The 20,670-nt window shown below is 39.9% G+C and overlaps 1 protein-coding gene across 11 annotated transcripts in view; it reads left to right on the forward strand.

Annotated features, from left to right (window-relative positions):
- The window catches only part of RCBTB1 (RCC1 and BTB domain containing protein 1), a 103,065-nt gene extending 82,604 nt beyond the window's left edge, over positions 1–20,461 (forward strand). For all 11 annotated transcript variants that reach the window (XM_040448364.1, XM_040448365.1, XM_040448366.1 and 8 more), the window contains 8 exons: positions 693–851; positions 3,692–3,799; positions 4,881–5,023; positions 6,006–6,196; positions 10,278–10,404; positions 12,874–13,025; positions 13,570–13,700; positions 20,118–20,461. In XM_040448364.1, the coding sequence (XP_040304298.1) occupies positions 693–851; positions 3,692–3,799; positions 4,881–5,023; positions 6,006–6,196; positions 10,278–10,404; positions 12,874–13,025; positions 13,570–13,700; positions 20,118–20,258 (1,152 nt within the window). In that variant the 3' untranslated portion in view covers positions 20,259–20,461. The remainder of the gene's footprint in view (positions 1–692; positions 852–3,691; positions 3,800–4,880; positions 5,024–6,005; positions 6,197–10,277; positions 10,405–12,873; positions 13,026–13,569; positions 13,701–20,117) is intronic.
- The last annotated feature ends 209 nt before the right edge of the window (positions 20,462–20,670 follow it).

Below are 20,670 nucleotides of genomic sequence, written 5' to 3' on the forward strand. Positions count from 1 at the left end.
AGAACCAAGAATAACCTAACAACCTGGTGTCATCTCCATAGGGACAAACATCTCTTTAGTACTTGTGAGCCTTACCGTATTATGACAGACACGTAACTGTGATTGATAATTTTAATTGTGATGGTTGTGACTCATCAGGAAAGGTTATATAATGTTCAGTATTGGTGATTAGTGAGACAGGGAAAACGCATCTTACAATTTTGAAAGCTTTTTGTGGAGGAAAAGAAAAAAAAGAAAATCTGTGCCCAAAGAGTTAGGCACATTTTTCATATCACTGCTGCTTTGTGGTATGTACTTTATTTCCTGTTGATGGCAGATTACAAAATCATGTATGGCTGCTATAATTACAGAGGCAGTGTAGCATAGTGGTTAAGAGCACAGCTAGACCTTCTTGGGTTCGGATTCCACGTTTACTACTTATTGGTTGTAGAACCTGAAGCAAGTCACTTAACCTCTCTGTTTCTATTTCCGTATATAAAATGGGGGTGAAATAGTATCTACCTCAGGGTCACCCTACAGGATTACTATAGGAATTAAATAAGCTAACACATGGAAAGCATTTGGAGCCATGTAGCACATTGTAAATACTCATTAAGTGGGTTTATTTTTATTTCATGATTACTTATGTGCATCACAGCTAGAATTTTCACCCTAATGCTAATAATTCTTTCTTTTCCCCATGTCTTGTATAGGTATTTGCTTGGGGGTATAACAACTGTGGCCAGGTCGGATCAGGATCTACAACAAATCAACCAACTCCTCGAAAAGTTACAAACTGTTTACATATTAAGAGGGTGGTTGGCATTGCCTGTGGTCAGACCTCATCCATGGCTGTTCTGGACAATGGGGAGGTGAGCTGTCTCTGTACTCTCCCTTCTCCTCACCTCACCTGTCTCACTGAAGTACCTTTTCCTTCTTGAGCATGTATGAGACCATGGAAGGAAGAGTGCTTTGTTTCTAGAGTTTCATTGATAGTTAACTGGTTTCTGATGGAGGAATATCTGGAGGGTGTTTGCTCCTCACTGTGAATTTTCAGATGCCAAGATTGATCTGCAAGTAAGGATTCCAGTGTGTCTAAAATTTATTTTTTTTGTGAGATCCAAATAGTCTAATGTTTGTAGGTATTTGTGATTTAATGTAATAAAGAGTTTGACACTAGTTGTTTCATCCAATGAAAAAATCAAGTGTGCAGTCTTTAAAGGTAACTGATGATTTTTAAAAAGTTTACTTTTTTGAGAGAGAGAGCATCACAGGAGGGGCAAAGAGAGGGAAAGAGAATCTGAGTTTTTTCTTGTGATGAGAACTTTTAAGATTATTAGCAACTTTCAGATATGGAATACAGTATTACTAACGATAGTCATCATGCTGTACATTATGTCCCCATGACTTACTTATTTTATAACTGGAAGTCTGTACCTTTTGAGCCCTTTTACCCATTTTGTTCAACCCCCAGCCCCCACCTCTGGAAATCACCAATCCGTTCTCTGTATGTATGAGCTTGGGGTGTGTGTGTGTGTGTGTGTGTTTAATTAAAATACAGGATGCACAGTGTTCCATTAGTTTCAGTCATGTTTGTCATGCCATGTTTACCAGAGTGTTAACTGGCTTTTTTCATCAATCCTGTTGTCATCTTTGATGACTTTAGAATTTCTTGGGCTAGTCACCAGACATTCTCCATCCTGGTATTCTTTACTTGTTTATTTTTAAAAATATACTTAATTTTAAAATTATTATTATGTGGTTATTTTCACAAAGGAAAGCAAATGAAGCATGTAAAATAAAAAGCAAATACTTTTTCTCCAGTCTTGTTAATAGTTTGACGTATATCCTTTTGAACTTTTCTCTATAAAACAATTATATATGGGTGAATATAATTATCTTTTATAAAAAATGGGATTATTATAGGTACTGCTTTTTTCTGCTATTCTGCACCTTTCCTGCTTAACAACACATACGTTTACCTGAATCTATTATCAGACCATTTATAGCTGTTCTCCATTATAATGGCTCCTTACTTTTGCTTGTCTGGATCACCCACAGCCAAAACTCTACTGATGGAAATTTCAGTTCTTTCTAAATTTTTGCTGTTATAAACATTGCAGCCCTGAGTTTCTGTGTTACTGTGTGTGTGTGTGTGTGTGTGTGTGTGTGTGTATCTTTTGTACATTTATGTAAGTAGTCTATAGAATAAGTTCCCAAGAATAAGATTTCTGGGTTAGGGTGTATGCCATTAAATTTTTTGATAGCTGTAGTCAAATTTCTCTGCAGAAAGTTAAAACCTTTTGCACTTACGACATGGAAAGTGCATTTCACCGTCTCTTGCTAGTACCCTAAATTCTATATCCCTCTTTCCCCTCTGTCACATTGCTCTGAAAAACCCCATCTTTGACTCCACGAGACACCTCAGGTTTCTCGTTTGGCCAGACCTTTAGTCTGTTCCTCCTCAGTGTCCCACACTTGCTTGTTCTAAACCTTCACCACCGCTGGCAAACCTCTGTCCAGCTCGACTACTTTCAGCTGATGACGCCCCTCTCCAGATATCTAAGACATTGTGTTACGTCTTTTAACCTCTTTCCTGTCCATTCCCTCTCTCTTGGTCCCACTGTCACTGCCTTAGTTTTGACCCTTGTCTGAGCTCATTTGCTACTGAATGGCTGTCCTGCCTGTAGTCTCATCTAATCTGTTCACCTTTATGTGCCGCCAGCAGGATCTTTCCAAGTTGTGAATATTAATCTGTTTTGAAATATTTCTGTGGGAGACCCTTACATGCATTCTACTTTTCCCTCGTGTGTGTTTTGGCACTTTATCCCTTTAGCCCTTACTTTTCCTTCTAGTCTTTTTTTTTTTTTAATTTTTTTTTTTAATGTTTATTTATTTTTGGCACAGAGAGAGACAGAGCATGAACGGGGGAGGGTCAGAGAGAGGGAGACACAGAATCCGAAACAGGCTCCAGGCTCTGAACTGGCAGCACAGAGCCCGACGCGGGGCCTGAACTCACGGACCGCGGGATCATGACCTGAGCCGAAGTCGGCTGCTTAACTGACTGCGCCCCAATTCCTTCTAGTCTTTTGTCCTGCCACTGTGCTGGATGTGTCCCAGCACACCACCTCCTCATTTTCAGAACCTGCTTCCAGCACATTCTCTGCCCTCTCCTTGGAATACTTTACTCCCATTTATTGATCCTTCAGCCGTGCTCAAATCTCTGCTCTCTGAAAAGTCTTTCCTAAACTTTCTTCCTATAGCTAAGTCCTTTCTCTTCTCTGCTCCTGTAGTGCCTTGATTGTATCTCTAGAATAGCACTCGCCTCCTGGCTGCAAAAAGTTTGCATGTGTCCATCTTTCCTGTTAAACTGCGGCCAAAAACTTACTCCTAGTGCCTTTTATCATGTCCTGACATACAAAGGGTGCTTAATAATTGTTAAGCAACATCAACTTCCTCGTGTGTAAAGCAAGAATAAATGACTTGCACAAGGCTATCCAACCAATAAGGTATGGAGGAGGAACTGATGCCAAATTCTGTTATCCCCACCCCCAAAATAATCTTCCATTTGGAGATCCCCAGTAGGATCACATAGAGTAGGAATATGGGCGTTTGGAAGTGAAAACTTAGTTGATTTGTTTAGGTGGATGGCATTTTTGTATCTTCCTTCTTACTGTTTTAAAAGCCTCTTCTCTCCCTTTCTCTCTCTAAGGTGTATGGCTGGGGTTACAATGGCAATGGTCAGCTAGGCTTGGGAAACAATGGCAATCAGCTGACCCCTGTGAGAGTGGCAGCTTTGCACAGCGTGTGTGTGAACCAGGTACGTGTGGTGGACTTCACTGCTGCTCCCGTGTAGCTCCCCTGCTCCGACTCGGAGAAACACTGGACGTTTACCCTTCAGTAGATCCTTTCAGACAATGCCGCATGCCTTCATCCTTCACATTTGAAATTCTGTCTTTCCTAAATTCCCATGATGAGAAGGAACACCATGCTGGTGACACATCAGTCTTGGCAAGTAAAAAAAAAAAAAACTATTGGGGCGCCTGGGTGGCTCAGTCGGTGAAGCGTCCGGCTTCAGCTCAGGTCATGATCTCATGGTCCGTGAGTTCATGCCCCGCGTCGGGCTCTGTGCTGACCCCTCAGAGCCTGGAGCCTGTTTCAGATTCTGTGTCTCCCTCTCTCTCTGACCCTCCCCCTTCATGCTCTGTCTCTGTCTCAAAAATAAATAAACGTTAAAAAAAAAAAAATTAAAAAAAAAAAAACTATTGGAAAAGTCCAGTAGTCTCAATATTTTTGTTTTTGTTTTTTTAATGTTTTGTTTATTTTATTTTTTTAACATTTTTTTATTTATTTTGAGACAGGGAGAGACAGAGGATGAACAGGGGAGGGTCAGAGAGAGGGAGACACAGAATCTGAAACAGGCTCCAGGCTCTGAGCTGTCAGCACAGAGCCCGATGCGGGGCTCAAACTCACAGACTGCGAGATCGTGACCTGAGCCGAAGTCGGCTGCTTAACCGACTGAGCCACCCAGGTGCCCCTGTTTTGTTTATTTTAGAGAGAGAGACATAGTGTGAGCAGGGGAGGAGCAAAGAGAGAGAGAGGGAGACACAGAATCTGAAGCAGGCTCTGGGCTCTGAGCTGTCAGCAAGAGCCTGACGCAAGGCTCAAACTCACGGACCGTGAGATCACGACCTGAGCCGAAGTCAGATGCTTAAACAACTGAGTCACCCAGATGCCTCAATTTTTGGCTCTTCTAATGCTTTTTTAATGTTCCAGAGAATGTCAGTCCACACCTGATGATGAGTTGACATTCTGCAGAAGCTGGCTGTAATCTTTAAGTAGATGTTTTCCCTGCCCTTCCTGTTTTCCTGTTTATGGTAACCATTTAAATTTACTTGCAGATTGTCTGCGGCTATGCACACACTCTAGCACTAACAGATGAGGGCTTGCTCTATGCCTGGGGAGCTAACACGTATGGGCAGCTGGGAACTGGCAATAAAAATAACCTGCTAAGCCCAGCACACATCATGGTGGAGAAAGAAAGGTAACTTGGCTGTACCATGTGTCGGGACTATGTGTGTGTTTTTGGATTTGGGATTCTGTGTGCTGGAGCTATGGTGTTTGGCTTTGTCACGCTTCTGTTTATTAATATTGTCATTTTGAACAAGAGTTTGAGTAGCAGCCAGAATGGACATGTGGTTGATAGGATTCTCATGTGGCTTCCTAAAATAACCTCCTGTGATTGATAGGCATTAATGCATCTTGATATAATTCTCACATTTCCTGTGGCTCATTTAGTAGGGAAGTAAAATGGGGTCTGTCGCCATGTAGAAATTGAGTGTAGTGTAGACTTTTCCTTTGAGCCAACTAAAACAACTTTCAAATCTGCTTTTGAAAGGAGATTTTCTGTTTAAATATTGATTTGATTTAATGTGTCTCACTGGAATAGATGCTTTGTTTGTTCAGCCAAATCTTGAGGTCTTACCCAGTAAGCTTTAGAGTGTTGACTTGTGATTGCAGGACTATGCCTAAGAAGCCTACTGAGAAATGTGTTTGGCTTGATGTCCATTTGAATAAGGGTCTGTAGAGTCCATTACCCCAAGGCCATCGCTTATTTAGAGGCTGTGAGAAGTTGTGTCAAGGAGGTGGTATATTGAAGGCAGTGTTTTGTTCTTGTTTTTTTGATACTGTCTAAGCCCCCAGAACTGTCAAGACAGTTTCTCTCTGTCCACTTTCCTCATTTACTTTGGTTTCGAGTCCCTTTTTCCAAGTTTTCCCCAACAGTATGTATTATTTATCCTAATTCAGAATGAGGTCAGGATGAGAAGTGGGGTGACAAGCAAGGGAAAAACACAATACCCTTGCTGTGATCTTTTGGTTCTGTCCATATGACTTGAAGCTAATGTCCCTCAGTCCTGGGCTGTTCTTTGCAGCGTTGTAAGCATGGCCTTTTTATCTGCCTTGTGTCCTGTGCTGTAGGCTTCTGTGATAAATAAATTACATGCATTTTTCTTAAAACATTTCAGGGTAGTAGAGATTGCGGCCTGCCACTCGGCCCACACGTCGGCTGCCAAGACCCAGGGCGGGCACGTGTACATGTGGGGCCAGTGCCGGGGCCAGTCCGTGATCCTGCCTCACCTCACGCACTTCTCCTGCACCGACGACGTGTTCGCCTGCTTCGCCACTCCTGCTGTCTCTTGGCGCCTCCTGTCTGTAGGTAAGAAAGCTCAGGGCTACTTTTTTTTTTTTTTTTATGTTTATTTATTTATTTGAAAGAGAACATGTGCAGGGGTAGGGCAGAGAGAGAGAGGGAGAGAGAGAGAACCCTCTGAGAGCACAGAGCCCGATGCGGGGCTTGAACTCAGACCACGAGATCATGACCTGAGCTGAAGTCAAGAGTCAGACGCTTAACCAACTGAGCCGCCCAGGTGCCCCTTTCATTTTAATTGAGGTGAAATTTATGTTCATAAAATTCACCATTTGAGGGTGTACAATTCAGAGGCATTTAGTACGTTCATAGTGTTGTGCAGCCACCGTTTGTATCAAGTTCTGAAACATTTTCATCACTCTGAAAGAAAACCCTGTACCTGTTTTGCAGTCACTCCCCATTCTCCTTTCTCCAGCCCTGGCAATCACATACTTTGCTTTTAGTTTCTATGGATTTACCTATCCTGGATATTTCATATAAAGGAAATCAGTGTGTCACCTTTTGTGTCTAGCTTCTTTTATGTAATGTTTTTGAGGTTTAACCATGTTGTAGTATATATATTAGTACTCCATTCCTTTTTATGGCTGAATAATATTCTGTTGTATGTATAGACCGCATTTTTTTAATCCATGCATCTGTTGATGGATGTTTGGATGGTTTCCACCTTTTGGCTATTAAGAATAGTGCCATAATAAACATTTGTGTACAAATATTTGAGTAACCTGTTTTTAAGTGCTTTTGTTATACTAAATTTATTACATAATTGAATATGAACCAGAACGAACTTAAAAAAATTAAAAACTCGTAATTTATTTGTTTTCAATATATGAAGTTTATTGTCAAATTGGTTTCCATACAACACCCAGTGCTCATCCCAACAGGTGCCCTCCTCAATACCCATCACCCACCCTCCCCTCCCTCCCACCCCCCATCAACCTTCAGGTTGTTCTCAGTTTTTAAGAGTCTCTTATGCTTTGGCTCTCTTCCACTCTAACCTCTTTTTTTTTTTTTTTTTTTTTTTTTTCCTTTTTTTCCTTCCCCTCCTCCATGGGTAAAAACTCGTAATTTAAAGGGTGACATGTTAACTCCACTTTCTTTCTCACTTTATCTTTCAACCAGTCTCAAATACTTTTATTTCAGAAGGGCTCAAAAACTGAGCTATTGCAAAGGGTACTGGAATTTAGGGTGATCTTTGGTTATATAATCTGTCCCTTTTCTAAATATTGTGTTCTTCAGGTGTCCATTGATGGAAAAATGGTAAGGTGTCAGAAAGCTGAGTAGCCATTAACAAGATGGGTTTAATCTCTTTTTCTTTTATTTCTTGTTCATTTCTGCATTTTTTGCGATGTATTTCTTCTAAGTTATTCTTTGTATGCAGAGGAAATAAGTGGATCATGATGGCCCTTGTGCTTGGAAATTAATGTAGCTCTTGTCAACTGTGGGGTTTGGGTTGCTTAGCAGTTGATATTAAAGACCAGTCTTGTAGTATGTGTCATGCTCGGGTGTATTAGCCAGCTGGCTGGGGCTGTCCCATCATCAGGTGACCAGTCTTTGTGCTCACGGGGGCAAAGAGTATGTTTAGGAAGAGTTAAGCTGCTGCTCAATTTAATGTGAAATAAACATTTCCAGGTTTTATAACTGTAATACAATATTTTTTTGCAGTGAATGTTGTGATTAGAAAATATTTAATTCACAGAATGGGACTGTTTAGCCATAACTACACATAGGTATAGCATGGACAGCCAAACACTATGTACATCTTCAGATTCCCAAGTGCTACTTAACCTGGACCCGTTCATAAAAGGCTTCTCCAGGTACTTGCCTCTCAGAAGTCTAATCCTGAGAAGACATCCTTTTCAGAAGAAAAGTTGTAATATTTTTTAATGTTAAGTTTGGAAAAAATAAGATTCAGAATATCTCGTAGAGGACTTCTTACCACCTGCTAAAAGTTAGAAGGGTTTTCTCTTTCAGTTTATGATCTCAGCTGAGTGTTAGGAAGAAAGATGGTGAAATCACACCTCGGAAGAATACTTCTTCTCTAAAGGGAGTTGTTATACTTGTCAGAAACCAAAATGGGGAAAAGGGTTACTTCAACCCTTAGGACTGATGGCAGAAGTGGAGGCACCGCTCGAAGCTGTTTTGCGGACGGGTGGGGTAGCAGTCTAGGTTCCTGGACTCCTTACCCATCTGAGTCATTTCCTTTCTTCCGTTTGCCAGAGATCCAGGTTACAGGGTGAGGGGAAAGCCCGACTTTTGAGAGATTGTCCACTTTCTGCCAGAGCCAAGAGAGCTCTGTGTTGTGGGAGTTCCAGGGAGGGCTTGGGTGAATGCTATTTCCTTGGGAGGTTCTCATAATAAAGCTCAGGGATGAGCTTACTTGTTAAGTTTCAGCCTAGGTTTTAACAGGTGTCGCTCTAAGAGTAGCAGGCTGCTGAGAGACACAGCTCAGTTCTTTGATGGAGTCCCATTCTCATCTCATGGTAGAAACCTATCTCCTGTGTTGACAGCACCTGCGTTCAGTGCCAGTGACCTCTGGAATTTTCTTTGTTTTCCTGTTAGCTGCCTTTTACCGGTTTTCCTTTGTCCACACATGGCACAGGAAGGTGTTACATAATTTGTACAAGTGCCTTTACTTTTCTTCATAAGGACATAGTCCTTCTTACATATAACAGTTCTTATCAGGCAATGTGGTCATGTTTTTATAAAACTGTTCCCTTTGAGTATACATTGTTACTAAGTAAATTTGCTCTGTTTTTAGATAGCATGTAAGGATTATTTGTACATTAATATTTAGGGCTCATAGGGATGTTTAGATTCCACATACCTAGGAAAAAGGGTTTTTCTGCATAAGAACATGACTGCTTAGCATTACTACTTTACTGGTAAGTTTGTTTCTTGACGCTCCTGGAGTTGAATTTACCAACCCCTTGAAACTACCCCAAAGCAGAGCAAAGGTGTTTTCAGTGTTTCAGTCAAGGAGAATTGATAAATTCTTAGCCCTGGAAGAGAACCATTCAAGTTTTTTTCTTTTTTCTTTTTTTTTTTTTTTTAATTTTTAAATTTACATCCAAGTTACTTGGCATATAGTGCAACAATGATTTCAGTAGCTTTCAGTGATCCATCCCCTACATGTTAATACCCAGTGCTCATCCCAACAAGTGTCTTCCTTAATGCCCCTTGCCCATTTAGCTCATCCCCCAATCCACAACCCTCCAGCAAACCCTCTGTTCTCTGTATTTAAGAGTCTCTTATGTTTTATCCCACTCCCTGTTTTTGTATTACTTTTGCCTCCCTTCCCTTAATGTTCATCTGTTTTGTTTCTTAAATTCCACATGAGTGAAGTTACATGATATTTGTCTTTCTTTGACAGACTACTTTCGCTTAGCATAATACCCTCCAGTTCCATCCACGTAGTTGCAAATGACAGGATTTCATTCTTTTTGATTGTTGAGTAATACTCCATTGTATATATATACCACATCTTCTTTATCCATTCATCCGTCGATAGACATTTGGGCTTTTTCCAGTTTGGCGATGCTATAAACATTGGGAGAACCAATCAAGTTTTAAGTGAGCAGTGATACAATCATGGACTGCCTATAAATTTTTCTTTTCTTTTTTAAATACACATTTAAAAGTTTTTAAATGTTTTGTTTTTGAGAGAGAGAGAGGGAGAGATTGGGGAAGGGGCAGAGAGAGAGAGACAGAATCTGAAGCAGGCTCCCACCTCCAAGCTGGCTCTCCCCGATGTGGGGCCTGAGCTCACAAACTGTGAGATCATGACCTGAGCCAAAGTCGGACACTCAGCTGACCAAGTCACCCAGGCACCCCTAAAAAATATACATTTTTAAATGTCTAACTTCATATATAAGACTGGTAATTGGCCTTTTCAACTACATACATATTTTTTGGTAGTTTATAGACTTAAGATATGTATTTTAATATGGTGAAATTGATTTGTCAAATAAGGCACAAACTTTAAAAAAATCTGAATTATTCACCTTGCTAATGGTTATCTTTTAGAAGTCTTTTCTTATCTCTGGCACATTTCTTCAGATTTATGTACTAATAATGGGTTTGTTGCTTTCAGAGCATGAAGACTTTTTAACAGTTGCTGAATCACTGAAGAAAGAATTTGATAGTCCGGAAACTGCTGATCTGAAGTTTCGAATTGATGGGAAATATATCCATGTCCATAAAGCTGTTTTGAAAATCAGGTATTTTTGCATGAGCTTAGAGACATCGATAACCTTACTTTCTTTTTGCAGTCTCCTTTTGGCGACCGCTAAGAAATCGCCTTGGTAGTAGAAATGGCGCTACTTACTAGATTTGTGAATAGTATCCATGCATTATCTGTGTGTGTGAGTGTGCACTCATGTGCCTTTTTGAAAAAGCATAATGTGGTAGTAGAAGTATTTGTCTGTATATATATATATTTTTAATATATATATGTATATTGTATACATATAAACATATATGTATACATATATATGTGTACATATAAATATATATAATATATATATTTAATAAAATATATGTTTGTTTATTTTTGAGAGGGAGAGAGAGAGATGAAAAACACGAGAGGGAGAGGGGCAGAGAGAGAGGGAGACACAGAATCTGAAGCAGGCTCCAGGCCCTGAGCTGTCAGCACAGAGCCTGATGCGGGGCTTGAACTCATGAACTGCGAGATCATGATCTGAGCTGAAGTTGGACATTTAACCGATGGAGCCACTCAGGCTCCCTGTCTATATTGTTTTTTTTAATTTTTTTTTTTTTCAACTTTTATTTATTTTTGGGACAGAGAGAGACAGAGCATGAACGGGGGAGGGGCAGAGAGAGAGGGAGACACAGAATCGGAAACAGGCTCCAGGCTCTGAGCCATCAGCCCAGAGCCCGACGCGGGGCTCGAACCCACGGACCGCGAGATCGTGACCTGGCTGAAGTCGGACGCTTAACCGACTGCGCCACCCAGGCGCCCCTATATTGTTTTTTTAAATGAGGTTCTTAAGAATTCTTATTTCTATTGACAAATTTACTTAAGTGATTAAAAAAATACAAGAGATTAGTTAGTGAAAAGTGTGTATGTCCTCTTAAAGATTCATTGCCGCCCCGGCCCCCCCCCCCCCCAGGGACCGGCGGGGGGGGGGGTGATGGACCTCTGGCCCTGAGGGACATGTGATTCCCAATTAAAGGAATGATCTTTAGGGGCGCCTGGGTGGCTCAGTCGGTTAAGCGGCCGACTTCGGCTCAGGTCATGATCTCACAGCCCGTGAGTTCAAGCCCCACGTCGGGCTCTGTGCTGACAGCTCGGAGCCTGGAGCCTGTTTCGGATTCTGTGTCTCCCTCTCTCTGACCCTCCCCCGTTCATGCTCTGTCTCTCTCTCTCTCTCAAAAATAAATAAACGTTAAAAAAAAAAATTAAAAAAAAATAAATAAAGGAATGATCTTTAGATATAGTAAATGGTGGGAGTTATTTGTATAAATGTGAGGGAACTTTGTATTTATTAATAACAGTTTGGACTCTTGCCCCCTAAGGCTGCCATCACTGAGAAGGAGGCACATGAAGTGAGACCATAGAGTTAAACTGGTCCTTTTTGAAATGTAGTTAAAAACCTCTTTACAAAATAACACGTTTTAAGGGAACCTAAAAGCCATATATATCATTCATTACTAAGAGAGTAAATATCTGAACCAAAGGAATGAAATTATAGACTGGAAATGTTCCTTCTGGGAACCTGTGGTCAACTAATCTGTTCCTTTCATGCATAGTTTTCTGACCCATTTGTCATTCCTTGCCTAGACAACTATTTCTTTTAACTTCTCAGATGAAGTAATTTCTTATGTAGATGGAGCCATTCTTTTGGTTGTGAATGGATTTTGAAAATACTCTGTTTATTTATACCGTATCTCATTTTAAAAGGATTTGGAAAGATGATTTTTTAAAACTGAAATATGTAGAAAACCCAGTTTTAGAAATCAATTTTGCATGTAGGTGGCTTTTTACATGCAAATATAACATAAAAAGACCCACTTAGATTTTTTTAAAAATCTGTGACTTTCCTAGTGAATGTTTTTTCTGAGTAAGTTAGTAACAGACTTGGGTGTATTGGAGAGGGAGCAGGTCAAAGCAGAGTAACAAAATAGGACTGATGGCTGTTTTGGAGATGAGTCAGAAAAGGAGGAAAATTGTCATGTGAGGTAATGTGATAATCATCAGCCTAAATGTGATCCAGTTAACATTGAAAGCGGTTTTAAGAATATGCTGATTACTTGAAAATTAAAAACCAAATGAGTTATTTGAATGATGTTGATGTATCGTCAAAGATTTGAACTCTCATTTCTGAATTTCCTTTAATTTCATTGTTTGAAATGCATTTCTGTATAATCTTGTTAAGAAAAACGAGGGAGCAAAATCCTTGATCTGGATGAGGACTATCAAAGGCAAACAGTGGTGCACCTGAAGGGCTGGGTACTTCTAGGCCCTGCTTAGAATCCTTAGTATTTAATAGGAGATGCCCATCAGAAAATGCAAGTGAATAGATTCAGAAGGTGAATGTAAAAGCCTGTGCTAGCTAAAGATTCACAAGCCTGTGAGTGTGGGCCTGAATATAGTAGTAGGTAGGGAGACCTGTAGGAGTTGTTGGATTTCGTCAACTTTGTTAGATAACTTTGCTTGTTCTGTCTAGGTGTGAGCACTTTCGATCCATGTTCCAGTCTTACTGGAATGAGGATATGAAGGAGGTGATAGAAATAGACCAGTTTTCTTACCCAGTGTACCGTGCCTTTCTCCAGTACCTCTACACAGATGCAGTGGACCTGCCACCTGAAGATGCTATAGGTACCTCAGCCACCGGGACGGGCCAGGCCTCACGAGCAAAAATCTCTCCCTCCACGTTCTCACAGTACTGAAGTGTAAAAAGTTTCAACTCAGTTGGCTTTTACATGGTTTTTAGAAAATATTTGAAGTAAATGTCTTTAAAAATAGTATTGTATAAGTTGTCACGGTTCACAATTATAGACCTAGTTTATTTATGGCTGTGGACTTGTTTTAATTTTAATACTTTTTAATTTTGTAATATTTTAATTTTTAATACGTTGCTAATGCATTTAGTGTATCCTCTTGGAAACAAAAGAAGGGGGGCAATTCCATTTATTCCTTCTTTTGTACTGTAGAGGAAGTTGTATAAAGCGAGTGTAGGGAGAGGTCTGTTCTGGGGTGGGGAGGGGAGTGAAAAAGAGGATCTATTTAATAACCTTTAGGGTAGCATTCATTGAGAAACTTTTGATTCATCTCCATAACTCTTTTCACCAAAATGAAATATATATGTTTATAAATTAAGGCAAAATATCATAAACTTGGTGAAATTCTTTTTTGTTTTTAGGTCTTTTGGACTTGGCCACGTCTTACTGTGAAAACCGGCTGAAAAAGCTCTGTCAGCACATCATCAAGCGTGGAATTACGGTGGAGAATGCCTTTTCATTATTCTCTGCTGCAGTCAGATACGATGCAGAGGTAACATAAACAGCAAACTGAAGCCAACCCCTCCAGCTCCCTGTGCTCTGCCTCCCACCCTTTTCTTGCATGAGACAAGGAACATGAGTAATTTCGTATCTGTGTATGCTCTGAAATTCTGTCATTGTCTAATTGTAACTCATAATGATTCATGTGCGAAGAGCTTGCTCTGGACTCCTTTTTATTTGTGTGTTTGTTGTGGATGGTTGATTTTGCCCTGGATTGAATTCTTAATCGGGGGTTCACGGGTCTCTAAAGAATCTATGAATGAATGGCCTTTTGAGAGTCTGAAATTTTGCATTTGGTGTGTTTTCTTGAAGGTAAGAATCAGAGCGTCATCATATTGTAGGCTTCTTGTGAGCAGAACTGTTTCTTATTCTCTGTATTCTGTAGTGCCTGGCACATAGTAGGCACTGGATGATAAATGTTTGTTGAACTGAATGAATATGGTACCACCTGAAGGATACATTAAGGATAATTAGTGAACTAAAGTCTGGTACGGTTGGTTTTATAAATTTATAGAGAATATAAGGTAGAGAGCAACAGCCTTGGAGTCCAGCTAAGGCATACACCTTTAATGACACAATTAGCCCGTTCTTAGAGGTAGTATTTTGTCACCATTTGACAAGGCAGGGTACGCGGTATTGAGATTTACCAAACACCTGCAGGGATCTTCTCCTTTATCAAACTTAGGGATCCAAATGGACCATTATGTTTTGTATTTTCTTTTTTTTTTTTTTTTTTTAATTTTTTTTCTTTTTTAACGTTTATTTATTTTTGGGACAGAGAGAGAGCATGAACGGGGGAGGGGCAGAGAGAGAGGGAGACACAGAATCGGAAACAGGCTCCAGGCTCTGAGCCATCAGCCCAGAGCCCGACACGGGGCTCGAACTCACGGACCACGAGATCGTGACCTGGCTGAAGTCGGACGCTTAACCGACTGCGCCACCCAGGCGCCCCTATGTTTTGTATTTTCAAAGTGCATCCTATTTTTATTTGAAATTATATTATCATAAATATTTGCTAAGGTCAAATATAGTTGACTTTCTCTGTGGCCTGACAGCAGATTTGGTGATTAAATTATTTCTAATAGGAAATGGATGTCTAGATTTTTTTTCTTGCCTTTTCTGTGACACCATGAACTTATTTATTAGAAGTGCCCTTTAGGTTGCATTTCTACCTAGTGATGTAATTTTAAATTGGTCAGTGCCCTTTCTGTCCATTTGGTAATTCACTTTTAGCATCTTCTCTGTATCTCTCCCTTCTCCTTACTACTAATGAGTTCCATATTCTAGGGGTTAGGATATTGCTGATTAAAATCAGTTAGAACCACCTGGGCAGAGGCAAACATCTCAGCTCTAGTTGCTGGAAATTTCTCATTTTAAGTTAAAACCTGTCCCATCAAGTTTCCAGGAAAAAACCTTATGGCACTTCTATCTGTGCCAGCTGATCACTTTTTAAAATTAGCTTTCATTTTTCTCATGCTAAGTATAGACATTAGATACCAACTCTTCCCTGAGACTGCAAATGTGTTTCCCTGAGTCTGGCACAGTGTGGGCATATGGTTGGCCCTCAAGAATGTATGCTGAGTTTAATGAATGAGTGAATATATTTGAAACACCTTGCCATGAAGGTGTCCTTTAAAAAATGAAGAAAACAATAAAACTACAAACCCCCCAAATATTAATACATTCAATGTAGAAAACTTGGAACGTAGAAGACAAAAAGAGAAAGAATCACTTCTTTCTTTCTAGGCTGTATTTTTTTTGGGGTGGGGGGGGATTCTTCTAGGAGTTACCTTGTATTTCCCTTAATGCAATAGAATGTAGTAAGTAAATAAATGAAGTGTTTAGAATGTAAAAATAAAACCTACTAGCTGTATCTATAAGTTGATGGGAAGCTGCCACTAAGATTAGAAATTTACCACCAAAATATTGACTTTCAGAAGCTCCGCGTAGGGAGACTAGATGACTTTGCCTTCATTCTGTGGTTGAAATGCTAGGAAGATGGAAGACAAGCTTCTCACATTTTTTCTGTTTCCTGTAAGTTCTTGTGGTTTCCCCATACCCCCTTTTGACAAGGTAATTTTGCAGCAAATAGACACACATAAAAGCAACAAAAATGTATTGGCTCAGTAGTTAGGAAGATTTTTCTGGTTGTTGTGGAGCCCCGGCATTCTGAATGCACTGTCAGTCTTCCTCCAAGTTTTAAGTGAAGAACAACCTGGCAGAGGAGCACTTCAGAATTCCTCCAGTACAAACCCAAATAAATGTTGCCATCAAGGGAGTAGATGTGAAAAAAACATCGTATCAAGATAGTTAGTATCTTAGTATACAAATTTTGAAATGTTTCTATTTATACAGTTTCTTTTCAGGAAATGTTTGTTTTCTGTGTGTTTTGGGGTTTTTTTTGTTTGTTGGAAAGAGAACGCGAGCTGGGAGAGGGGCAGAGGGAGGGAATCTTAAGCAGGCTCCACGCTCAGCACAGAGCCCAACGCGGGGCTTGATGCCACAACACTGGGATCATGACCTGATATGATCTGTTCAACCCACTGAGCCACTCAGGCACCCCCTAGTGTATCTGAACATCAGGAGAAATAGTTGGGAGGGAAGTATTATTTGTTGAACCCAGAGTGGAGAGTTTTCCAGAAAATCCTCCTTGCTTAGCAATTTAAGTCCTAAGATTTTGCTCTTGGAAGCAATAAATATAAGGCCAGGAATCTAATTCCAGAATTAGTTTGGGATATGGGTGTTGAAAGTTTTGCGCTAAAACCATATGGCCAGCATTTTTTCTTCTTCACAAAATTAAAAGTTTTCTGTGATCAGTAAACTGTAAAGTATTTTTTGGTTAGTGAGAGTGCCTTTTCTTTATTTTGTCCTGTTAAGACTGTAAGTACATTGTAGGGGTGCCTGGGTGGCTCAGTCGGTTGAGCGACCGACTTTTGCTCAGGTCATGATCACACGGTTTGTGAGTTCGAGCCCCGCGTTGGGCTTTGTGCTGACAGCTCGGAACCTGGAGCCTGCTTCTGATTCTGTCTCCCTCTCTGCCCCTCCCCCACTCATGCTTGCACGTGCGCTCTCTGTCTCAGAAATAAATAAACATTAAAAAAAAATTGAAAAAAAAGACTTTAAGCACATTCTAAAAACTAGAGACCACTTTGATATGGAATATTTTGTACCTGATATACTAGGAAACAGATTCTAAACTTACAGTTTTGGGGGTTTGTTTTATTACTACTTTAACAATAATTTTGGGCAAAGTTAGGTGTGGTTCACAATTTCTTGCCATCCAGAATATATCTCAAGGGGGGCTTGTGACACATAGGTAGCCTGTCTCATCCTGGCCAAGTAGCCTTCCATAGAAAAATTAGCATTCGACTATTTTAGCTTTGGAGGACTGAAGACTGGATAAGAACTCCATTTAGGCTGCAATAGCATTTTTTAAAATGTGGATATTTAGACCATCGATTGTGTTTTAAGAAGATCTGTGGAAAGGAAAAATGACTCATTCTCGGAATATATAAATTATTGGAATAATTTAATTTAAACATTGAAAAATTTGGAATGAGTTTATAAATTAGAGTAGCAATTTATTTTGATCTTCCTTGCTAATTACAAAAAATCTGACATTTTATCTGATTTGCCTCAGAGCCACTTTATAATAATTTCACCACAAAATGTGATGAATATGGAATTACTTCTGATATACCAAAAATATTGTATTAGAGCCCCTGATTTTACACTCTTTCCCACTTTTATATTCCGTCGGCCTTAAGAAGATGCTTTCATTCTATTATGAACGTTTTTCATCTACGGGTCAAGTAATCCTTTTTATTCTTCTTGGAAATGTTTTATATAAACATTTAAACATATATAAGCTTTTATACAAAGCCCAGCAGTTCTGTTACAGTTAACTTACCAGTTGGGTAAGTGTTGTATTTTCTTTTCTGGATAATTGAAGATGTGATACATTTGCAGAGTGAGGTGAATAGATCATGTAGGTTCTCAAAATATTCAAGAATTATCAGGAAGATATTGATCTCGTTCACACATCAGAGGCAGGCTGGCTCAGGGCATCGGCTGCTAAGTGAGTTGCATGACTGTGCCACTCTGTTCATGCAGGTGAGCTTGCATATCCAGTTTCTCTCTCCAAGGGCACTCAGTGCTTCCTTTTCCATAGATCTGCCTTAAGCAAGAGTCAGTTATTAAATAAGTTCTTTAAACAACCCAGCTTTAGGTTATTTTCAGGATTCACTAGTCAGGTTTGTAATGTTTGAAACTGCTAAACATTTTTTGAATACTGAGCTATCTTACCAATTCAGACTCATTGGAGGGGAAGGGAAGATGGTTTGCTAGAGCTGTTTTCATAAATGTATGAAGTGATTTATAACTAGAGGTGCCGTCTGTGTACCTGTGCTATATACAAAGTTCTTCAGAGTTTATACTCAAGATAGTCTTTGGATATACTCATTGTTTGACCTCTGAAGATCTTGAATTCCGGATCTGTAGACACTGTAATGAGGTTTTACAGTGCCAGAATTTAGTGCAATCTTCTTTGAATTTGAAATTGTATAATTAAGAGTCAATATTTAAAGATCCTCATCTGATACATTAGATGGTTTGAGAGACTTTCTGTGCTTATGACCGGTTATTTCTTCCTAAAATATGTGTAGATAAACTAGTTGTCTCTTTTTGGTAAATAAGATAAAAATGACTTTTCTCTCCTTGTGGAATATAATTTAGTCCCAAAGCTGTGTGTTAATCATTGGGTTATTATACCAGGAGTAGGACTTTTTCTTCAATAATTGAGAGGGAATATTTAATATAGTTTAACATTATAGTTTATTATAACACACGGAACATTCAGCTGTACTTCAGCCCACTGGGAATCTCTTATTTAAAAACGTGGATCTGGAGATTGTGCTGATATTTTAAATGCATTGTGAATTCTCTAGAAAGCAAAACTGTCAGCAGCTGGCTGATACACATTAGATGTGGTTTATCTCTTACTGGTTATATGACTGGAAGGGGACATCATTCAGCTAGGGACAGAGGGACCCTCAGAATAGGGAAGTATTTGTTCGCAGGGGTCTGCAACGAGAGAGTAGAAAGGAGACATGTCTCTGTGTTTGTGTGGGTCCTTCCCCATTCTGCCCGACATTCTCATTGCACGGTGGCTGGAAACATGAAGCCAAGACGCTGCAGTTTAAATGTTGTCCAGTTCCTGGTTTGATAGAACCCTGAGTATTGACCTTCAGTGTAGCTGGCAAAGTTACAAGAATCAAGGTATTGGTGATAAGAGCTTTTAGTGTGATTTGCTGTTATATAGTCTTTGTATACATTCCAGTACCTAATGGATTTAATAAATACGTGTTCCGGCGTTTCAAGGAACAAACATGGTAGTGTTTTGCTGGGGATGAAAGGCTCTGTTAGCATTGGCAGAAAATTTTAACACTTGTATATATTACTTCTGGATGTCGGTAGCTGATGGCTTCTTTTGTCTGAGTGAAAACTCCAGACTGAATATTTTCCTCTGGACCGACTATCTGAGAAATTAGTGTGTGGGAGTGGGAGTGTGTCTTTCTTTGTGGCTTTAACAATGAAGGCATTTTTATCTCAGAGAGTGTGAAAATGAATTTAAGGTCTGTGGAATTTTTTTTTTTTTTTATGTGTCTCCTTAGGACATCTCTTCATCACTTTTGTATTTCTTAAGGTCTTCCTTAAGCTAAATAACCCACATCTTAATTCTTTTCTCTGACTTGACTGTGGTCAAACATATATTGGAGTAAAGTTGCTTTCAGCTTTGTTTTTAATTATTATTGAAGAATTGACGTATAATATTGTATTAGTTTCAGGTGTACGCTTTCAGCTTGTTAAAGTCTTTGCATGTGACCGGACTGTGTGACAGCCATGCGGAGGCTGTCCCCTCATAGGCTCTGTGAATGGGTGTACGTTCTAGAGAGTCAGACTTGAGGTAGGGGAGGTGTTGTGACTAAATAGTACGTGCTTTTATTTTTTTATTTAAAAAAATTTTTAATGTTTATTTCTGTGTGTGTGAGAGACAGCATGAGCGGGGAAGGGGCAGAGACAGAGGGAGACACAGAATCTAAGGCAGGCTCCAGGCTCCGAGCTGTCAGCACAGAGCCCGACGCAGAGCTCGAACTCACTCTCAGTGAGATCATGACCTGAGCTGAAGTCGGACACTCATCCGACTACTGAGCCACTCAGGCGCCTCAATAGTACGTGCTTTTCTGATGCCGACCTATGTACAGTCACTTGTTTGCTTAGTTTGAGGTTTCTGGCCTCAAATATCTTTTCTAGGGGAGGGTGAAAGATTTGGGATGAGGGTTAGAGTAATTTGATCAAAGTTAATAAAAAAAAGCCTCTTTTTGTTTTTATTTTTGTTGTGTGTGTCCAGGATTTAGAAGAATTCTGCTTTAAGTTTTGCATCAATCATTTGACAGAAGTTACACAGACTGCAGCATTTTGGCAAATGGATGGCCCTCTGCTAAAGGAATTCATTGCTAAAGCCAGTAAATGTGGAGCCTTTAAGAACTGAAGCCCCAGGCTGCTGGGTTTTGTGAATGCTCTGGGGCACTGGCCATGGTGGCTGCTTTGTGCTCTGCGGGTGATGTAATTTTGCAGGTAAAAAACCCGTCAGCTTGTTTGTTTTTCACATCTTGAGACACCATTCTCCGTGTAGGAATGTATGAAGGATGTACAGCTTTTCCTGAACCCGTTCTAAACAAGTCTTGTTTCCAGATATGTGCATTTTATTTTTTTTTTTTAATTTTTTTTTTTTCAACATTTATTTATTTTTGGGACAGAGAGAGACAGAGCGTGAACGGGGGAGGGGCAGAGAGAGAGGGAGACACAGAATTGGAAACAGGCTCCAGGCTCTGAGCCATTAGCTCAGAGCCCGACGCGGGGCTCGAACTCACGGACCGCGAGATCGTGACCTGGCTGAAGTC

The sequence above is a fragment of the Herpailurus yagouaroundi genome, unplaced genomic scaffold (assembly GCF_014898765.1).
Source record: "Herpailurus yagouaroundi ecotype Mexico unplaced genomic scaffold, PumYag 197, whole genome shotgun sequence".
Taxonomy (NCBI): Eukaryota; Metazoa; Chordata; class Mammalia; order Carnivora; family Felidae; genus Herpailurus; species Herpailurus yagouaroundi.